We start from the raw sequence: 23,715 nt of genomic DNA on the forward strand, positions 1-23,715 counted from the left end.
TAACCCGAAAAATCTACCTGTCTGAAGTTACCAAAATTCTCACTGTTTTCAAAATAATAAGTTTATTCCATAATTTTGCTATGTATAAAGAATATTTATTAGAATCAGAGGACGTAGAACCAGTTGAATATACTTGATAATGAATTTTAAAATTTCACAAAACTTGTACATTACTACATTTTGTGTATTTGATTTAGTTTTTCAATCTCAGTAACTATGGTATGATATGCTCGTTGATAGAGAGATCAAGTGCAAGGAAATGTATCTTCTTGGAAATGTTCAACACAAATTAGTGTTTTTTATTTTGAAAAACGATAATAGAATAAGATGTATTCAATAAAAATCTTATCTATTTTGAGGAGCATGTGTATGCATGACAGAAAAAATAGGTGAAAATTGTATAAAACAGTTCAACTAAAATAAAGTATACAATTATTATCGCGTCATCGAGTCGTCGCTACTTTCAAATTTATATCTACTTCAGTCTACATCTAACGCGGAAACTGAACGGCCACGATCCAATTTTACTCTCTCGTGAGTTCTCACGTGGATCTTTTATTTGTTATCAACTTAATTCAATTAAAAGGTGAGTTTATGGTTTATGTTATGGATCTTTTGAATTATTATTTAAATTTTCTGAGTACTGAACTTTTATTTGTATTAATTCTTATTTATTTTTAAAAAACCTCGATCAATTTACAAGTTTCAAAAATTTACATTTAGTTCGTAGTCTCAAACATTTTTGCCATTTGCCAATAATAATTTTGATTATAAAGGCCCATATTGAGCCGGAACCTCATAGATTATACTTGAAAAACACATTATTTATCCAAAATGAGGATAAGGAATTTCATAATGTTTAAAAATTAAATGATTAATAATGGTTGAGGTTGTATTGTAAAACGGATGCTTCTCAACATACCCATTTTGAACAAGTGTGAATGTTTTATTTTGAATAAGCTTTAAATTAGCTCAAATTTCATAAACATTCAAAGTTTTTAGGAAAGATTTTATACGGGTAATCATCTACTGTATGTTTGTAACTATAACCATTATTATTGACTTCGACTGTTTTTATTGATATTGAATTTTACCTTATTTAATATATTTTCTATTTTCAATAATTCTCCTGAAGAATCGGTAATGTAATTGAATTTCGTTATGAAACTGAAAATTCTTACTATGCTGTGATAATTCCTTTTCTTATTATTATTAATTTTGACTATATTTTCTCTATAGCTGATGAATTTGCTAACTGCTATTGTGAAAAAACTTATCGTTAGTTTTAATGTTGGTCCATCAATAAATTTTTCAAAATTGATATATTCACATAACTACATTGTTGTCACTAAGAACTTATAGTTGTATAGAGATTTTTATACGACAACCGACTCAAGCTGTAGATTGATAAGAAATTAAGCGATCAACTTCATACAAAAACTGTTTTGAAACAAACAATTTCGATGAAGGACGTTATAATTAAATTCTCATTCCAATTCAAAATTTGAGGTAGGTAGGTAGGTATAACAGATAAAAAATTCTCAATTTCAAATTTTATTTTTTGAGTTTAAGCCTGACCTGATAAGAGACTAAATTTTTACATAATTTAAGTTTTAATAATCAAGTATGCTTTGGAAATTTTTTAAAAAACCTATTTTATTTGTCATTTATGTGACAAAAATGGAAAAAAATGATTGGAAAAAGTAGCTTAGAATCTAGCCCTATATAGGTACCAATTTTCGAAATTAGTTGTCAACAATAATTTTCAATCTCTACTATAAAAACAGAATTCTCAATTGGCTCATTACTACTGACCCAACACTAATTAGTGATAATAAAATTAGGACAAATATCCCGTGAATACCTCTAGAGAACAATTCTGTCAAGTAGTAAAGAAAAGAATTGAGACCAACTATTTTAGTCAGCTTCCCGCTAATTTCTTTTTTATGTGAATTTTCAACTGACTTGTAAATTTGAACAATGAATATTCGTGCCGACCAAATAAAAACAAGTTTTCAAAATTGATGTATATAAATTGAGATCAAAAACTGCGTATGCATATAAAAAAATCGAATAAAACTATCAAACAGACAAAAACAATTTAAGTTTGCTTTTTAGTCTGTATTGTATACATTGTTATTATTGTGTTGTGATGAAAATATAAAATTCATCATGTTATTCACGAGTTAAGATGAGCTTATTACTTTTATCCATAAAAATAAATTAATTTTTGTTTTTGAGAGAATGTGTGTATAAACCATAAAAGAAATGTAATTAAATTCAAAATAGATTCTAAACATTGAGCCAAATAAATATATTATTTACACGAGGTGTATTACGTGTGTTCATCTTTAATCTTTTAATCTTTAAAAATAGCACAATCGTTGTAGGTCATTAGTTTTTCTATTGAAAATATTAAGTGATTTTAAGTATTCGATATATTTATTTATTTTCTATCATATGAAATAAGTATACATGGTGAGTGGTGATATTTTTTAAATTTTTCCCATACCATCAATTACGATTACGGCTTCCATCTAAAATGATTTCCAGCTATATATGATGTCAAACAAATCAAATATACGATTTCTCAAATGATATATTCTCTATTGGTACTTTGAACCATGATTTGGGTTATTTGTTGTTTCTATTATTTGTTAAAAAGGTTATTAATATCAAAGGTCTCTTTGGTCAAATGCAAACATCAATTACTTTATTACTTAAAATGGAACACCCCGTATATTTTTAATAACTAATATAATGCATGAAGGTTTCTATATCTATTTTTTACCGTTCTGGAGTTATGAACACTTATGAAATGATGTATTACACTCATTAGTAATGTTTCATTATGCCCCTTATGTTAATTTTGGGAATAAAGTATACATTAATTACTAATTAATCAAGGACATTAGTGTCATTTATCACGAATTGTATTTAAGTTCTGGGGGATAGCAAAGAAAAAAATAACTCAGTTATATTCAAACAGTTAAACAAATAACAAAAAATTTCTACACTTGCTCGAATTCAGCACTATTTTTTGTTAATACAGAGGTATAATATCTCTGAAAATGTCAAGTGTTATTGCGGGGAATACTTTTCTAATTAGTAGTGAGTACTACACACAATACACACACTCCCTATTCATATATTTGGAAATTTCTATTTAGATAACTTCTTATAAATTATTTCAAATTCACGACATCTTTGCTCTGATATTTAAAGGTATATGCTCAAAGAGCTCATTATTGTATTAAGTAGGTAAGTCTGTGATTAAACATAAAGTTGAAAATATCTTCTTTCTACTGGATCAATAGCCTGGAATAGGTATCGCGGTATACCTAAATACTGAATATGATACGGATGGTGTTTGTGCTTTCTAAGAATCCTAGAAACACAAGATTGATTTACATATATATCTGTGTGAGAATACAATTTCATCTTTTAAAATTTCTCTACAACAAAGTGTTATCGTTAGAAGAAAAAAATTACAGACTTAGGCATAAGCAAAGGTTCTGTCTGTTACATTTCACAAATCTGTCAAGAATGGACAAAACGCGACTTGAAACAGATATTACTATTGTGAGAAATATATTGTTTAATGAAGGGTTAATAACTTTTAAAGATAGGAATAGGGAACGCTAATACAATGAATATGATAGAAAGTCAATAGAGTTATTCAATACATTGAAAATATACAGGGTATTTATTGATGCCTTAGTAAAATTCGACCTAGTTTTCTATGTGTGCTTCATATGAAAAATTGTATGTTCGATTTAATTCACGAAAAAATATGGAAATTGTATATTTATTTGAGAAATAATCACCAAACCTGTTCATCTATACCTTTCTTTGATATTTTCAAACGAATTATTTTATTCAGCTTTGTATAAGTTTTTTAAAATTAGAAGTGTTGAAATCATTAAAAATGAGTAATCATTATATAATAATTATACAAACTTTCAAGTCTTTACACATTATAGATGAGAAATCCCAGTTTTTTCTGTTTGTTGGAATATTATCCTAAGAATTATTTTTCTGAACTAGACTTGAAAGAAAGTAGCCTAATCGTATTTCGCAACTGAACTAAAAAGAAGTAGAATAATCATAATAATCGTTTTGTGATTATTGATGAAACTATAAAATATATTGTGAGAAGTGGAATTTTATGAATGACTATGCATATGTTTATAATATTGTTGATTCTCAGAATAGCAAAATTATTCCTACGATTTCTTTTCAGAAAAAAAATTCATTATACCTAATCCTGAAATATTTTGATCTAGCAAACTACGTTAAAAACATTATTTACTTATAAAATCTTTTTATAGACTAGTTGCTTATACAAGAGAAATGTTACAATAATCGTCATAGCGTACAAAATATATGAGACAAAATTGCGTGAATGATTGTGTCTGGAGATTGGCTTCTCGGGGGATTTTTGAGGAAATATTGTTGTTACCCGGAGTTGAGCGAAGTGGATGAAGAAGGGGTTTCCAAGTTGCTGGCAATCTCTGGCTATCGTTGCTCGTGACAGTTTGAATGTTTCTCTTTATCAATAGTTTCTCGAATAATCCTAGACTTGAAGGAGTGGAGTGGGACGATAGTTTTGGATTGGGTTTGAAGATTGTGCGAATACCGTGGGGTTTGAAGATTCTGCAAATTTTGTCTGTTACACCTTTAATGTAAGGAAGGGATGCCCTCATTTAATTTTTCAAACCCGTTGAAGAGGATAGAGGAGTTGGAGACGAAACCTTGTGGCTCCTAGAAATTAGGGATTTGTTGTAACCATTCCGAATCAATGTTTGTCTCAAAAATTGATTTCAGATGGTCAACTGGATTCGTCAGTCAACGAGATGGATCGTGATACGAGTATATTAATGACAGAGTTAAGTTGAGCCGGATGATAACGGGATTGATCGTAACGAGAAAACAATTAGTATGGATGGGTTTGCGATAGACGGAGTGACAGAAACCGTGTAAAGAAAGTTTTCTAATTGTGACGTCATAAAACGGCAGAGTTGACTACTCCTCAACCTCCATTGTGAACTGTATACAAGGATGTCCCCTATTGAGATAGAGCAGGGAGGAATTTTCTCTTCCATGGATCCAAATGAAGTGTCATCAACATATCGTAGCCAACAATTTGGTTAGGTTATATATATATATATATATATATATATATATATATATATATATATATATATATATATATATATATATATATTGGAATAACTTCATATATTTTCCGAGCTTTCGAATACTTATGTAATCATCGTCTGGGAAATAATGAATTATGATTTCTGGTGATTTTCGATATTAAAAATTAAAGCTTATAAAAATTTTTAAACTCATAGAATTCAAAATAAATATATAGAATAAAAAATATAGAATTTTGAATTCTATGAGTAAAAATTTTTACCATTTAATAATATCAAAAATCACCGGAAATCTTGATCAATTATTTCCCAGGCGATAAATAAATAAGTATATAAAATAAAATATATTGAAGTTAGTCCACTTTGGTGTTTTCTTGCCACGGTCCCAATAAAAAACCGCTCATGATATATATATATATATATATATATATATATATATATACTAGATTTCTTAATCCATTTGATTATAAATTTAAAATAAATATCATAAAGTCTATTGAAGCAAATGGTGGGCATTTTGAGCATTTGCTTTGAAGTTTTTTATTTTTGTTTACAAATTTGTTATTGTTACATATTTAAGGAATAATAAAATTTTTTGTTGAAAAAATTAAAATTTATTGAACTTTTTAGAAGCAAATAACTCGATAACCGATTGAGTTACTCGAATCAAAGAAGAGTAACGTTTTTTGTAGATTTTAACGCTTTTTAATATTTTTCTATTATTTTAGTTGTAAGTTTAGCCCACAAAAAGTTTACTTTGATTTAACAAACAAGTGTAACTAGCGCCCTCTATTAGCAATGTTAAATGAGCGCAAATTATGATTCCTCATGCCAAAAAACGTAAAATTGCCAATTTTCAAAGAGAAATTGTGAAAACATAAAAAATTATTGCGAAAATCAAAATTTAAATTAAAACTTTGAGCACCCCATATCTCGGAAACTAGCAATATTTGCATAAGGCATGTTGAGCAGAATCATCATATTTTGATGTCTAGAATCTACAGTTCAGAGATTGGACATTCTTAATGAATCACCCTGTATATTGAAGAACTATTATATAAAACTATAAGTTCAAATTTAAATTTAATAGTCGTCACAGTTATAATTGAAAGAGAGTAATATTTATTCATATACCTATAACAGCTAGACGAATTTTAGCATCAATAAACACTTCAAAGTAATCTCTCACTGTTTAATTAACTAAAATTTTGACATTTTATAATTATATAACAGTGAATAGTCAATATAATTAGCTATCTCTATCTCAACTATTTTGAAAGTATCAACAGAAGGGTGTATAATGAAGTATATATATCATATGCTATTATTAGTGGTATTTAACAAAATCGCCTCACATTATTCATATGATTACTTGAAAATCACTTGTAATAAATCAAATAGTAGATCTGAAGATATTTAGGCTAGGAACAGTTTATGTAAATGGATTTTTCGGAATTTTAAAATCACTTGAGTTGATTTTTGTGTGCGTCAATAGTTTTGTAAGCCCTTGAAAATTTGATTAATACTTGTTGAACACTACGTTCAATCTCACAAAGTTTAAAAATAAATGTAATACTTAGGTCTGCCAAAAAGTCTAGCAACGTTAGAATCGGAAATAAACTTTCAAATTTATTTCATTATTATTTATTTCAAGTTTTAATGAAAAATAGATTTCTATCGTTGGAAACGGTTATAAGTCATCTTTCATTTTGAACCGTTGTATCTACAAAATGTAAATATGAAATTAAATATAGATTAGGTCTGTATGATGTGACAAAAAAATGTAATCCATCAAAATATCTCGAATAGTCACTAGTACGTTGACATGGCATTAGTGCATTATATTTTATTAGGATATAATAGGAGAATAGGTTATGTTTGTCTAGTGGAAAATTGTAAGTTTCCAAATCCTCTAATAAGTAGCAGACAGCATATTGAAACTCATCGATTTATTTGATTGCTGGTTTAAAGTTGTTAAACACAAAAGCATGATATACAAAATGAATGGCTAGTTTACGAAACTACATACTTGCGCCAATACTAATCTAATTAGAGTTATTGACGATTTTATTAATGTAGCTTTTGGTTTAAATAATTCACAGTACTCTATTATTAAATAAATAATTTCAAAGAATCATTTTGCATTCTATTTTTAAATATTAGAGAATATTTTTTTATAATAAGGAATTAGTATAACATACTCCCAGAAGTTTTATTTCTAAAGAACTGAAACTACAAATTTGTAAGTATTGAATAATTTTTATTATTCTCAAGTAAAATGCCTGTTTATGTTTAATATTGTGTGTATAACGTGTTCAAATGCATATTTGTGTTAATTACACGTTACATTACCTTCCTAAAAACCAGTTATTGAAGAAGTAAATAATTGCTTCCATTTTTCTAAAAAAATTCGAACGGTTCCTCAAAAAATCGATCTCTTTGGCTCATCCAAAAATTAAAAACTCTACCTATAAAAAATTTTCTGGTATTCGCTTTCCTTCGTATATATTTAATTGAAAATAAACATACACAAACCAAAATTTAATTCAGGTGTAAATCCGTAAATTCAGCTGTAGACCACAAGAAAATAAAATTATTGGCGCAACGTTTAGGAATATTTGAAAAAGACATCTCAAGCATAAGTATTAAGTCGTTTTGAAAGTATGAAAGAGTATCATCGTACACTGTTTGTAAATATAAAGTTACATTACCCTTCAACCAATTGTTTCGAGTATTCAAATTCTTACCACATTATCAAATTATTTGAAAAATATTTTTAAAAAATTTTATTCCAAAACAAATACTATATCAAAAACACATGAGATTTCAAAGAAAAAATTAAAAGTATAAAAATTCATAACGAATATGTATTTAATTCGTTAGATGTGGTTTCTTTATATACAAATATTCCTATTACCATTGTGAAAAATATATTGATAAAAATTGGGACACAACTAAAGAATATACAGAAATACATCTAAACGAATTTATAAAAGCTATAGAACTCACACTTACAAAAACGTACTTCAAATATGTCAATGAAATATGTTGTGGATGTCATCCTATGTCACAAAAAAATGGTGATAATATGTTTGGCTGATACTGCATTAAAAGAAAATTATCCCGAAAAAAAAACAACATATTCAAGAAAAGGATGAACAGATACTACAATCAATTAAAAAACAAAATAGAAACGAAATATCAAAACATAAAACATTTTTCCTTATCATATGTCTATATATGGTAGACCTCTCAGTATTTAGAAAATAGACTAAAAGGTCATCAATACGATAAAAAATAAAACTGCATTAACGAACCAGGAAATATCAAAAAAACAAATTTAATTATAGAGATTAAAAAATTCTTGGAACGGAATCTAATATACGAAAAAGAGAATTTTCAGAAATGGTTCATTAAAAAACTATAAATACCCAAATAAATTGAAGTTGATAGAAATTTCTATAGATAGAAATTTCTATCAACGTCAATTTGAATATTGAATTCTATGAGTTTAAAATTTTTACAAGCAGTAACCATATCAAAAATCACCGAAAATCTTAATTAATTATTTCCTAGACGATGAATACATAAGTATTCGAAAGCTCGGAAAATATATTGAAGATAGTCCACTTTGGTGTTTCCTTTCCACGTTCCCAATAAAAAACCGCTCTTATATATATATATATATATATATATATATATATATATAAATTAATCTTTCTTCAATTTCTTATTTCTTAGACCTTTTGATATATTAATGCATCTAAATGTTCTTGATTTTAGGTCTCTTCTGTTTTAAAATTATTTTTTTTTAGAGTTTTTAAAAGAAAGATAAAATTTTGACGTTTCGACTTATCTTCAAGAAATGAGTGAGTAGTTTTTTATTGGGAACGTGGCAAGGAAACACCAAAGGGGACTAACTTTAATATATTTTCCGAGCTTTCGAATACTTATGTATTCATCGTCTGGGAATGAAATTATGGCCAAATACAATATACGTAATATGTATAAATGTATAACAATAATAAAATTTTACTTACAAAAATTAATTGAGATTGCCGATGATTTTTGATATTATTAAAGCTTGTAAAAGTTTTTAAACTCATAGAATTCAATATTCAAATTGACGTTGATAGAAATATTAATTAATTGAAATATTAATTCTGGTTATTATAGGAATTTTCATTAATTTTTGATTGGTCAGATTTTGAATGACGTTGAATTTTTATAGGTTAGATAAGGATAAGTTTTAGTGAATGATGTTCAATACTGATTGGTAAATTTATAGATAACATTAAATTTCAATATGTATGAATGTAGTTGAATATTCATTGGGTAGAATATAAATGACAATAAATTTTATAGGTTATGTCGGTATAAGTGAAGTTGAAATTTATATGTTAGGTGAGGTTAGTTCGTTGTTAATGGCGTTGAATTTTCTTAGAATTTTTTTTTAAAAATCTAAAAGATATGCATAAATTACACTAATGTTATTTAAATCAGTTTTCTTATTAATGCATTGATCATTTTGGGAAATATTATGTTGTTTCTAAAAATAAACGTTTTTTGTAGTTTTTTTTTCAATTGTCAAAACTTTGGCAGATTCATAATTCATATTGTGTCATTTGTGATAGACATGAGCCGCTAATGATCATCTATCAGGGATATGATCTGCTATCACTCTTGTGAGAAGTTATCCGACTGATCAGTGACCTTTTCGACCAATGTCACCATTTAAACAAGGTATTTCATATACTATGTTAGGCAATTTATTGATTGGTGTTTTATCTTTTACTTCAGTGAAAATAGATTGAATATTAAGTGTTTGCCTATTTTAATATTTTGTTGTTTAAAGATTCCAGAAAGTTTAGGAGTAACTAATTTTATATATGGTCAGAATTTTTTTGTACCCTATTTTTCATCTGTTTGATTAAATTAATTTTAGTGTTCCGTTGGTGATATGAATGATAATTGATATATCTTCCAGAACTTATTGGTTTCCTATACCAGTCAATTAAAATTTTATTATTTTCGTTCCTTATAAATTAAGTATCAAGAAAAGGTAACGATTTTTCAGTATTCTCCTTTTCTGTAGTAAATTGTATATAAGGATCGAAACTATTGAAGTAAAATAATAAATTATCAATTTCATTATATGGAAGGGATAAAATTATATCATCTACATACTTTTCAATGAAGAATAATTTGAAGGGTAAAACAGATATTACAAAGTCCAAGATATAATCCATTACATAATCTGCTAATATAGGGGATATTGAAGACCCCATTGGTGTTCCAAAAATTTGTTGGTAATAAGAGAAATATGTATTGTTAAAAATTAATGTTTTTAATTCTAATAGAGTTTCTTTATTAAGTTTGCAATTTTCACTTATATCGCTCCATTTATGTTGTAGAGCTGTAAGGCATATATTTAAGTGTACATTACTAAATAGGGATATTACATCCAATCCTAACAATACATAATTCGGTCCTAATATCATATTATTAAAAGTTTCTTTGATTTTAAACTAGTCTTTTTTATAATAATCATTGTGATAATCATAAGATTTAGTCAAAATTTCAGTTAACCAATTTGAAGGGGTTCGATGGGAGTGTTAATTGATGCTACAATAGGTCTAGCTGAGTAGTTTTATGAGTTTTTGGTAAACAGTAGAATTTAGCAGAAATAACGCTATAGTTTGTTAAATTCTTCTGGGTTTCTTTGTCAATTTGTTTTTTGTTAAAAACTTTTTTTATTAATTTGTTACAATTATTAGTATTAAGTTCTTTGTATGATGTATTATTGTAGATAAGTTCTTTGGATAAATCTAAATACTGTTGTTTCTCCATAATGACTGTGACATTACCTTTGTCAGATGGTATGACTATTAAATTTGAATTTTCTTTTAGAAAGTTTTTGGTTTTATATAATAAATCTCTAAAAACAGAAGATTGTTTCGATTCATGAATGTGGTTAGTTAAAATGTTGGTTGCTTTCGCTATAACGACATTTCTTTCTTGTTCATTTTGTATGAAAGAGGATATGTAATCAATATTGGCTAACATAGTTTGTTTGAAATATCTTAGTAATTCTAATTATAGGTTCGATACTGAATTTAGATCCCAAGGATAGAAACTGTGATTTATCCTTAGGTATCTCTGTATTTGAAATATTTTTAATCCAATTATCTTGGGTTCTAAGAACTGAATTGATTTTTTTGTTAATTAGATTATTAAGTTTATTCTTTTGTTTGTTTTTAATTTTATGTAATAATTTATTATAAATAACTTGTCTGCTAGAAAAATGTTCAAAAGTGAATTCATTTGTTATATCAATTATTTGGTTTTCAAATTGTGATAGATCATTCTCAAGTTTGAATATTGTTTTTTGATTACAAACAATTTCATTATTTAAAAGCTTGTGTACTAACCTATTATAGATTTAATAACTATTGTTGGTTTCTTGTTCTTGGCGTATGAGTATTTTTTCAATATGTTTGATATTATTCTGTAGAAAGGTGGGAACAATGTTCTTTTTTCAATATTGTAGTAAGAAGCATCTTCTGTTATATTTTTTCGCCATTTTCATTTTGATTTGGACCATGATTTTAAATTTTTAACAGCTAATTGACCATAAGTTCTTGAGATGGTTTGGAAGTATCCCATATTTGTATGTGAATTGTAAAGAAGTCTTTGGCAGCTATATTATGAGCGGAACGTGGCAAGGACCAAAGTGGACTAACTTCAATATATTTTATATAATTTAATGTATTCCGAGCTTTCGAATACTTATGTCTTCATTCGTCTGGGACTGAAATTATGTTCAAATACAATATAAGTAATATGTATAAATGTATAACAATAATAAAATTTTACTTACAATAATTAATTAAGATTTTCGGTGGTTTCTAATTGTATTAATTCTTGTAAAAAATTCATTCCATGAATATGATTCATTCATCCATATATATATTTCGATAAAGACTGAAGTTGAGTCGAAGCGTCAATTTATTTCTATCTAATTTTGAAACAAAAGAGACCTATATATATATATATATATATATATATATATATATATATATATATATATGTTCTTATTAGATTTTGCATATGCATTTGATTTCAAGTTATGGAGTAATTAAAAATGTTCATCTAGCTTTCGACTCATATCTGAATTTTAACATTAACAAAGTATGCCATGTTCGAGGGTCTAAGGCATTCTGACGTTTTGATGAACTGTCAGTGTACAGTGAACAATAACTGAACATTTAATTTCGAATTTATATGATTGTTAGTGTTACAAAATGCCAGATACTCATTCAAATTTAGAATATGCAAATGTAGTGTTTGTTTATGGTTTTTGTAATGGAAATGTTACAGCTGCTGCTGAAGAATATCGTCAACGTTTTCTACACCAAAGATATCCTAATAAAAACGTTCTATTAGAGTTTTTAACAAATGGTGCGAGACTGGTAAGCTTCCCAGTGCTAACATATCATCTGAACGTGCTACTCGACAAGGTTTGGTAGAAGTAAAAATATTCTGCTTTTAGTAGAAGAAGATGAAATTACTAGATTACGGAGAATTGCCACTCAATTGGGAATTCCGCAAAAAGGGTGATAAACACACTCCACACACTCCTTATCACGTACAGAGAGTACAGCACCTACAACCTAAGGATGGATAACCGTATGGAGTTTTGTCGTTGGATAAATAATAATCATCTGTTGTATCGAGTATACTCATTACGGATGAAGCTACATTTACCCGTGATGGCATTAATAATACTCGTAACTATCATGTATGGTCGGACGAAAATCCCCACCCAACAGTTGAAAGCAAACCTGTTTATATTTTTATCCCGTTGTTTTTTCGAGGCTTTACACTTTTCTATTTTGTGGTGTCGATTGAAATTTCATTAACAATTTTTTTTTCATTATTCCCATTAATCTAACTTCAATGATTACACTATTTGATTACAATTTTGAAAGACATGCTGGTATATAATGTATCTTAGAATAATTACATATCATACATTTGATAATTTCGTATTATTACGAAAAATTATTATAAATAATAACGGTATACGTTCAAAAATACCAAAAACACAAAAAGGTTAGAAAGGGTTTACCCGAGGCAGCGAAATCATACACATATTACGACGACCAGACAACCGCGAAGACAAGGGTGTATAGCCACTAGGTTAACTCGTTACAAAAAGAAAAAGACGTCCCGAATCTTCCATAGAACCTAGGGAAAAGGACAGAGTCTACATGCGAAAGGCGCACGAACGAGGATGAGGAAATGTCCCTCTTCGCATTCATCCGTGGGTTTATCCAGGAGTGGATGCTTAGAGGAGCAGAACTTCTCACTCGCACAGGTGTGTGTTTTTGTGGCCATCAACTGTTTAGTTATGTGTATGCACATTCCGAAGCAAGGCAATTGATATAGAGTCACCGAGAAACCTAGCCTCAAACTTACTGAGTAGTCCGTTAGGTTAACACGGACAGTTTGTGATATAAAAATGTGAAAACTCAATATTATAATAATGTCAACGCTAAGGAAACCTCACTCACCATTTACAATACACATAAACTTTTAAAAAAGCGTTTCTAGAAATTCCTAATAAAAAGTCTGTGACCTATTGCTTTATTTTGATGCCTTCAAACATAAATCCGGTGTCGGCTACGCAAACACTACACACCACAAGTTCCTTCCGCTAACCTTGGACACATAGTGTCTACACTATACAGCATCCTTCAGGCTTTCAAATATGTACTGACTCTCTTTCGTCCATACAAACATTAAAAACATATTCACTGACCACCCAAAACATCTACCAAACTCACATTGCCCATGATATAACAGTCTAACTCATCTGATTTCCATCGCACACTGGAATCACTGGAAACGAATTTGCAGATCGACATGCCAAAAGAGCTTCCTACAATGCTCCTGAAATCGTAGTTCAGCTTGATAATGACCTCAAGACTTATTGTGATATATGTAGCAGGAGATAGCAGTACATAACATCCATCCATCTACTTCTCCCCTGCGCGTAATTTTTTTGAGTTGGAGAGAAGCTGTGACAAGAAGAAGACTTCGCATTAACCACATAAAAATTTCTTTCTTTTAGGCACATCGTCTTTGATTATAGACAAAATTCTACCGCATACCATCAGTTTAATCTGAAACCTAACCTCAAGGAAACACTTAACCGGAATTTCTTATTACCAAGTTGTTTCAGAAAATATAATTAAGTTTTTAATTATGTATCTTTTGTTTATCATGCATGGCGATAAAATGAAATAAAAATAGTAATATTCAAAATAAAAGCTAGTTGACTATTAATTGGTTGACAGCAATGTCGTTACAGGAGCAAGTACAAGATCTTTCTCAAAATTAAACTTAATAAAAAATAATTTATATGAATATTCAAAGATGAATCAAGAAAGATAATTCAATTTGTTTTTAACGTAACGATCTACCCAATAATTTTTTCACTGCATTTTAATTCCTAGTAAGATAAAGAGAAATTATTGTATTTTGTACATTGTATACCAACAATGGACATGGACCAACAAATTCAATCAAAAAGATATTTATATATTATATTCATGAGTTAAATTTATAGAAACGTATAATTTAGAAAATATTTTTTTGACTCAATCAGAGTAGTTCTTCCATTTAATTACGTTGATATTCTCAATCTTTTCAAATAAAACTCTTTGAGACAGTTTGACATTGAAGCAAATTTTGGAAATTGAATAATTTCCAAGATATTTTTAGCATATTTTTGCGACCTCAATTTAGAAAATGTTGATACATTCACACACCTGCCTGTATACATAAAAAATCTTTCATCTTACACCTCCTCTTATTAATTATTAATGATTCACCTTCTTTACAGGAGGAATTATTGATTATTTCATCTGTGATGAGTCATTACCATGAATTCCAAAATATTAAAAGTTAAATGATATCCAATATCATAAATAATCTTCAAAAGCAGTTCGGTACAGTAAGGAGACTAGAATGTGGAATAAACAATAGTAGATACAAACCAAATATTCATATGTCATCATCTCCACCTATCAAAGAAAACTTTTTTTATTTTTCACCTACAGATTTTTCGTTTTTTCTTTCTTGATACAAATAACGATAAATACTTTGTTATCGGGAATACCAATTTCCAAATAATAGAAGCATTTTCTATTTCCTTGTACCCCTCGAGAGTTGGCTCAGTAGCATTTGGCTCTATACGCACAAAAACATACATAATAATTTTTTGATGATTCTATATTATTCTATATTTTCCGATACTAAATCATAAATATTTTTTTTTTGATTTTCCGTATTAAACGTATTAAATTTGCTAGCAATATATGTTTTGTTGTCTTTTCTTTTTCATCCTTGTTATGTGGCTGAACCACTTTTCTTCTTATTACGCTTCTTTTATGTCCCTCAGATATTTGATCTTTATAGCTAGTATAGTTTCGTAGAGCTTTTTACTCGGGATCCTTTATTACATCTTTTTCGTTACTTCTAATTAATCAAAGATGTTTGTTCTATTTCTCTACTGTTAAATGCTATAATTGTTGATATATCACTGTTGACCAGTATCATGATCTTGCAGGAGTGTATTATAACGTTAAAATAATGAAAAAAACTCATTTGTTCTTATCCGATTTTCATTTGTTTCCAAGTTATAGCATATTAACAAATAAACAAATTATCACATAAAATTTTCTCTATCGTAGTGTTCTTTCAATAAATGTTCAAATATACTGCCTATGACTTCTAAACATTTTCTGCTTCGCCTACGAAGAGCGTTTGGTGCTCTCCCAATTGATTCATATCTTTCTTCTTTAATATGGGCTTCAGTATGTGGTGTGAGGTCTGGAGATCTTGCAGGCCAACTAATGGGATCTCCATGACAAATCCAACGCCCTAGAAAACGTTCGTCCAAATGTTGCTTGACCTGACGAGCGACATGTGCAGGAGCTCCATCGTGCATTTTCGTCCGACCATACATGATAGTTACGAGTATTATCACTGGTAAATGTAGCTTCATCTGTAATGAGTATACTCGATACAACACGATGATTATTATTTATCCGCCGACAAAACAAGGATATAAGCCTTGTTCGTGGAGAATGTTTATCACCCTTTTTTGCGAAATTCCCAATTGAGTGGCAATTCACCGTGAGCTAGTAGTTGCATCTTCTTCTATTAGATGCAGAATATTTTTTACTTCTACTAAACCTTGTCGAGTAGCGTGTTCAGATGGTATGTTAGCACTGGGAAGCTTACCAGTCTCGCACAATTTGTTAAAAACTCTAATAAATACGTTTTTATCAGGATATCTTTGGTGTGGAAAACGTTAACGATATTCTTCAGCAGTAGCTGTAGCATTTCCATTACAGAAACCATAAACAAACACCATATTAGCATATTCTAAATTTAAATAAGTATCTGGGATTTTGCGACACTAACAATCATATATATTCGAAATTAAACGTTCTGTTATTGTTCACTGTACACTGACAGTTCAACAAAACATCAGAATTATCGAATGCCTTTGAGCCTCAAACATGGCATACTTTGCATATGGCATATGATGGTGCGCTCCTCCCGACCCACCCTGTATATATATATATATATATATATATATATATATACATATATACATCTATATGTACTTGATTTAAGTTTAGGTCTCTTTTTTGTTTCAAAATTAGATTTTTTTAAATAATTTTGGAAAGATAGAAATAAATTGACGTTTATATATATATATATATATATATATATATATATATATATATATATATATATATATATATATATCTCATTCTTGTTATACATTTATACATATTACTTATATTGTATTTGACCATAATTTCAGTCCCAGACGAAGAATACATAAGTATTCGAAAGCTTGGAAAATATATCGAAGTTAGTCCACTTTGGTGAAACCTTGCCACGTTCCCAATAAAAAAATACGCACTTATTTATTTCTCAAAGAAAAGTCGAAATTTAACTTTTCTTTTAAAAACTATCAAAAAATCTAATTTATATATATATATATATATATATATATATATATATAAATAATGTTTTTGATTTTATGTCTCTTCTGTTTCAAAATTAGTTTTTTTGATAGTTTTTAGAAGAAAGATTAATTTTGATGTTTCGACTTTTCTTTAAGTCTTTATCAAAATATGATATTGACCCTGACAATTTGCTTATTTATATTGATCTATAGATCCCCTTCATCATGAATATCAAAATAAGGATAATATCAATTTAGAACTTTGTTCTAACAAGAAAAATTAATTTTTCCTTGGTACATACATCTCAAATATATAGCAGTTATGAATTAAATTATTTGTATTTTTATTAGAATTTACAAAATAGAGCTATAAATTCTACTTGAATTATTTAGATTTTTATTATTCATGGCGTTTTCGTTCTTATGAATGTGAACCATTTCTAAAAATTCTAAAAAAATAATATTACATCTTTCGTTTTTTGCTGTTTTAGATTTTAATTTAGTGAAATATTTGGATAATGTATTATGTCCTTCATGATTTATACTATTATCATATTTATTGAAATAATTCGATAATTATTTATCATTTTTTCCGGATAATTATTTTCTTTCAATGCAGTTTCTGCCATCCATGAATTGTCCGCTACTGGATAAAATGTTATTTTCTTCCAATTTTTGAATTCCACCATCATTCCTTAATATAAAAGTAATAATATTTGACTACGCTCAATTTATTAGTTTTTAAGGAAAACATAATTTTGTGACCGCTCTTGTGATTATTTAGAAAAAAACAAAAGAGTTTCTTCCGAATTAACTTATATCGATACGTTAATGATATCATACAAACTAAACGTTTTCTTCGAAACAAATGTTATCTTCTACTACGCTAAATCTGTTTTTCAAAAACTCTTAATTCACATTAATACTATTAAGATAACAATTTCGCACAAACAAATCATACAAAATAAAGAGGTAACCTCAAATTTTTTAACTCTTTCATTTTAACATGCACTGACCTTACACAATATTGATAAGCGTATGTTTTAGAAAACATTGGGTGTCTTAAAACTTCAAATTTACTTTGACTTAGAATATTAGGAGATTTTGGAAACAACTGTGTTGTTAAAATGTTTAAGTTCGATTGATATGACGTTTATGTGAAAGTATGCTTCACAAGATGAATTATTAAAATATATACAAAATTGATTACAGTTTTGAAGAATTAGCAGATATTTATTCAATTTACGGAGAAAGTGGACTAAATTTAAGATCGGCGGAAAGACTGTACAGAGAAAGGTTGCATGATAGACATCATTCGAGCCGTTCCATTTTTGCCAGTATTGATAAAAGATTAAGAGAAACGGGAAATTTAAATATTAGAAGCCTTAACGCCGGACGACCTAGAACTACCCGTACAGTTAATTTTGAAAACAACGTTTCGAATAATATAGAGAATCAACCACCTAAGTATGAGATCTCTCAGTCACAGATTGAATACAAATGTAAAGAGGGTTGCAAATGAACAGTTATTGCATCCTCATATATTCACAAATGTAAAAGATGCTTTACCAAGAGATTTTGCGCCTCGCATGGAATTTTTTTTCTAATTAGTATCTTCAACAACATACGGATAATGATCAATTTTCTAAATTAATATTATTTACCGATGGGGCAATGTTTACTAGAGAAGGCATGTTTAATTCTCGAAGCAGTCATGTATGGACGGATGAAAACCCGTACACTACTTTCACCCGTGCATATCAGTAGAAATTTTCTGTAAATTTTTGGGCTGGAATAGTAAAGGATTACATTATGTTTCCTCAAAAATTAAACGGAGAAATTCATTTTATCTTAAGGGACATATTATCAGAACTTCTGAAAATGTACGACTCCATTTGAATGCCATTTATGGATAGGTCGATGTGGGCCAATTTGTTGGCCAGCTAGGTTTCCAGATCTTATTCCCCTTTATTTTTTTCTGTGGAAGCATAAGAAGTCTCTCGACCATCAAAGTTTGGTAGAAAATGAGTAAGGTCTTGTGATCGTATACAAGCAGCAATAGAAGAAATTTCTAATACGCCTAATGTTTTCCGCAATGTGGGCGGGCTGATCAATGCAGCGAAGAGCAGGGCTTGTTTAAAGGAAGGAGGTGGCAATTTAAGCAGCTGCTTTATTTTATTGTGTTTCACCTATTTTGTCTTTTGTAGTAAAAGATAACACTTTTTTATTAGGGAATGGTGATAGAATTCAAAAATTGAATAAAATAACATTCTACTCAGGAGCAGAGAATTCAGGGGAAGAAAAAGGGTCCCTAAATCCTGTTGCACGCCTATGAAAAAACTAGAAATCATCTTTTCATGTTAGAACACGAAGTTTATCAACGTGATAAAACAATCGATCACACTATTTGAAATTTATCGACAATCATTCTGTTTTTAATACTTCAACACCTTGTATCTTAGAGAGATGCGTTTGCAGCAGTAAGTTACCTATCCCGATAGGGATAATTTGACCTTAGGAATTTCGAATTTAGGGACACCCTATATATATATATATATATAATATATATATATATATATATATATATATATATATATATATATATATATATATATATATTAATGCATCTAAATGTTCTTGATTTAGGTTTCTTTTGTTTTAAAATTATTAAAAAAAAACTAATTTTAAAACATAAGGGACCCAAAATCAAGAACATATATATAAATATATATATATATATATATATATATATATATATATATATATATATTAATTATTTTTTTAATTTAATTAATTTTTTTTAATAAATAAACATAAAAATTTTTCTACTTATTTCAGTATTTTTCAAAATATTATATGGGCACTGATAATTTGTATATTTATAATCAATAGATCACCTACATCATGAATATCAAAATAAGAATAAAATCAAAATAGACATTTGTTTATTATATATTTTGATGACCCTTTTTACATAACAGTTGAGTAGTTTTCTTTATTATTATTTTTCAGACTTGTATCTGCCTGCTTACTTGAATAAACATTCTACCTGTCTCATAAACAGTTTAACGCTGAATATTTGAGATAAAAGATAGTTAATAATTGATACTTTCACATCATGACCGAGTACAGTATATGCAGTAGACAGGAGAGTACTGAAAGTTTGACATCATCGTCTGCCGTCACAAGCGAAGAATATTCAGACGATGATAAAGAAAAAGACGGCTACGGTATACAAGATTTCAATATTATCAAGACTATAGGTGAGTAGGTGTTTCTAGGTCACCAAAATTGATGTATTGTTTACAATTATTGTTTATATCGACAATTATTACATGGTAATTTACTAATGGAATAATTATATACTGCATATATTTACCAGGGTTCACATCCTGTATAAAATAGGGTGCTTTTTATATAATTTAGGTTGCTAATTGCGTTTGTCCCTAAGACTCTTCAAAATTGGTTCTATGCGCAATAAATTTATATTAATTAATTTATAAAATGGAAATTTTAGTTTACCTCACTCAATTTTTAAAACACAATGTGTATTGAAAATTAAGATTCTAAAATCTTTGATCGTCTTATAAATTGTCAATATAAATATGTCCGAAATCAATGTTATATGGTGGAGTTATCTAATATTTTTATATAACATAATGGTATGTATAATAATTTCTATGTGCTTATGATCTTTGCTTACGATGGTGATCTTCCTATATTTCTACGGCATCTGATAACCTTAATAATTACTTAATAAATCGACTAAATCCGTTAATGTAACCAGCACATAAAAACGAGTGTACACCTATTTTGCTAGATACTCTCAGTTTAAAGAAAAAGTTGGTTAGCCTGATGAAATTTTCCGAAAAGCCCTCTATTATGTATAATTCAAGTTTTATTATATATTAATACTTTGGTAGGTCCGATTTAAGGTCTATGACAGTGTCATAAGTTGTTCAATTGGTGTTTATAATTTTGAATTCGTTTGATTTGCATTATTAATTCACTATTTTTAGCGGGAGGTAACTAAAATTATAAAAAATATTCAATATTTAATTTGAATTGAGTAGAGCATTCCATGTATGTATGGAAACAGCAAGTTTTGTTCCGTTTTGTAATTTCAGTGAATTTAAGTGGTAGCGAATCAACTTTAGAGGTGTGTAGTTGTATTCCAGATCCTTCCATAATGTTAATAAACCCTATTGGATATTTGACAACTTGTTTCTCATTTCTACGTCAATCGATATGTACTTGCCGGGTAGTTATGATTGTTCTAAGCTAATTTTTGTTGTTTACAAATGGTTTTGAAATTATTATACACGACAATTTGAGTTGATGATTATCACGGAAATAGTTTAGCTGAAAAGATTGAAAAAGTTGTTATTTGACTCATGCATGGACAAAGATTGCCTACTGTTTTGTTTTTGGGATCTAAAACTATTTTATTGTAATGTATTGTAATGTAATGTGATGTAGTTGCCTTCCCAATGAAAACGATTTGAGCTATATAAATTTGATGATCTTGAAGTATGTAACGAACATAAGTAGAAACAATATTTGTTTTTTCTATATGTATTTGAAGTAATGCTAGTCTAATGTTATCTAATAATATTCAATTTTCATGTTTGTGTATAAGAAAAACTTGTCCAGGAGAGCATAAGTTTTGAGCCACTAAAGGAACGTACATAAAAATGCATATCGAAGTGAAAAAAAATTAAAACTAGTGATATACTGCACTAAATCCAAATATTCTTAAACAAGTGGGAATGATTACCATTTATTAGAATTATAAGGAAAAGCCCACCTAATAAAAACTAACAAAATAGAAATTTTATGGAATTGGAGGTTTCAATACTTAGCAATAGTTGTCTGGTGATATCATAAGGTCTTACAATTCGAACCATTCCCAAATTCTATATGAAATGAATACCATAAATACCGCTTGACTTATATGTAGAACCTATGTTGGTAACCTTGCCGTTAGTGTCATGATCGTCATCAAAAAATAATACCCAATGACAATTCTCTGTAAATGGCAGCTAGAAAGAGACAATATTTGTTAGATCTACGAGTTTAACTCTCATAACAAAACTCTTGTAGTGTCCCATAAAAAGTTTCACTTCAAAAATTTGATCAGTGAACAATCATTTATTTACCCCGCTAGGAAGTAGGCATCAACTTGTTAACCTACGCTAAACCTCAAAATAAACTAATGTTATACAAATTTATAGTAAAGTGAGAGAATTATTTCAACTTTTATGACAACGTGTGTTTTAAATATTAGATATATATTTTCAACAATAAAATATGACAGCAACTACTATTAAATATTTAAAACAGAATATGCATAAAACTTGAAAAACTAATGAACATACATTTTATATATCCTCACTTTATAACAACATCTTAAAATAAAGTATGTAGGTTTAAATATAACATTTGGACTGGATGAACATAGAAATTGAAAATTGCCAAACCTACAAATTTTTCTTCGAAAACTAGAAGTGAAATATTTCTCCAATAAAATATCCTCAAGCTATTATGATGGAAATATTATACATTTTTCTTATAAATACTTAGTACAATTTTTTTCATGTCATACCACAACATTATTGTCTTTTTATACCTTAGATATCATTTACTTAATGGATTATATAACACGCGCGTGGACCTCAAAGCACAAAAAACAGTTTTGGATCAACGTTTTACTCATGATTCATTGTATCATACTATAGTGACTGTAAGCAAATGCGAGCACTATATGATATGCTTGCTAACATCTTTGGAACTTCATTTATTGAGAATATGCTTTCCTCTATATATTATTCAACCACTGTGGCACACGCATTATCCAATACAGCGTTTATGCATATTCGTACTTGCCAACTAGTGTACTACCCAGAGTTATTCAAAGCAATGAAGAATAATCTCTTATAAGTTTCAAACTCTTCTTTTCGGCTTCATCAACATTGGTGAGAACTCATTTTGTGTCAGTTTTTATTTCTGCCAATGTTACAATAATGACTGATCATCATATTCACAAATTCTTGCCTCTGACATCCGCACAAATGTATTAAATAATAATCCGACCTTGTTCATAACATACGTTTCATTTGGTGCCCCATGAATTAATTTTAGTACATTATCTTTAGATAATACAATTGATTTTTTCAGTTGCTACCCTATTTACATTTGCTGCAAATACCCACATTATGAAAATTATAAATATTAATATCCATATTTGCTTTTTGTCAGCGAATATTTAGCCCACAGACCGCATGCATGGAAAATTTCAAGGGCATATCGTCAAAGTGTCCACAGTTTCGTTAGTGATTTTTTCATCATTTTTTGACACCTTTTTCAGGTGTGTAGTAGGATAAGATAGATTGTGATTCGGCTCCCAATGGTAATTTCTCTCCAAATTCATGTTAAAATATTGTCTCCTCGTATATATGCAATTTATATTAATTAATTAATATATTAAAATTAATTTTTTTATCC

General features: G+C 28.5%; 1 protein-coding gene across 3 annotated transcripts in view; it reads left to right on the forward strand.

Annotated features, from left to right (window-relative positions):
• Positions 1–447: 447 nt before the first annotated feature.
• Positions 448–23,715, forward strand: part of LOC130896664 (cAMP-dependent protein kinase catalytic subunit 3) — a 110,968-nt gene continuing 87,700 nt past the window's right edge. The window contains exons 1-2 of one of the 3 annotated variants that reach the window (XM_057804911.1): positions 448–586; positions 20,224–20,474. In XM_057804911.1, the coding sequence (XP_057660894.1) occupies positions 20,330–20,474 (145 nt within the window). In that variant the 5' untranslated portion in view covers positions 448–586; positions 20,224–20,329. Of the gene's footprint in view, positions 587–20,223; positions 20,475–23,715 lie in introns of those variants that run through there. The other 2 variants (XM_057804913.1, XM_057804912.1) reach the window with 2 other exon arrangements.

The sequence above is a fragment of the Diorhabda carinulata genome, chromosome 7, assembly GCF_026250575.1.
Source record: "Diorhabda carinulata isolate Delta chromosome 7, icDioCari1.1, whole genome shotgun sequence".
Taxonomy (NCBI): domain Eukaryota; kingdom Metazoa; phylum Arthropoda; class Insecta; order Coleoptera; family Chrysomelidae; genus Diorhabda; species Diorhabda carinulata.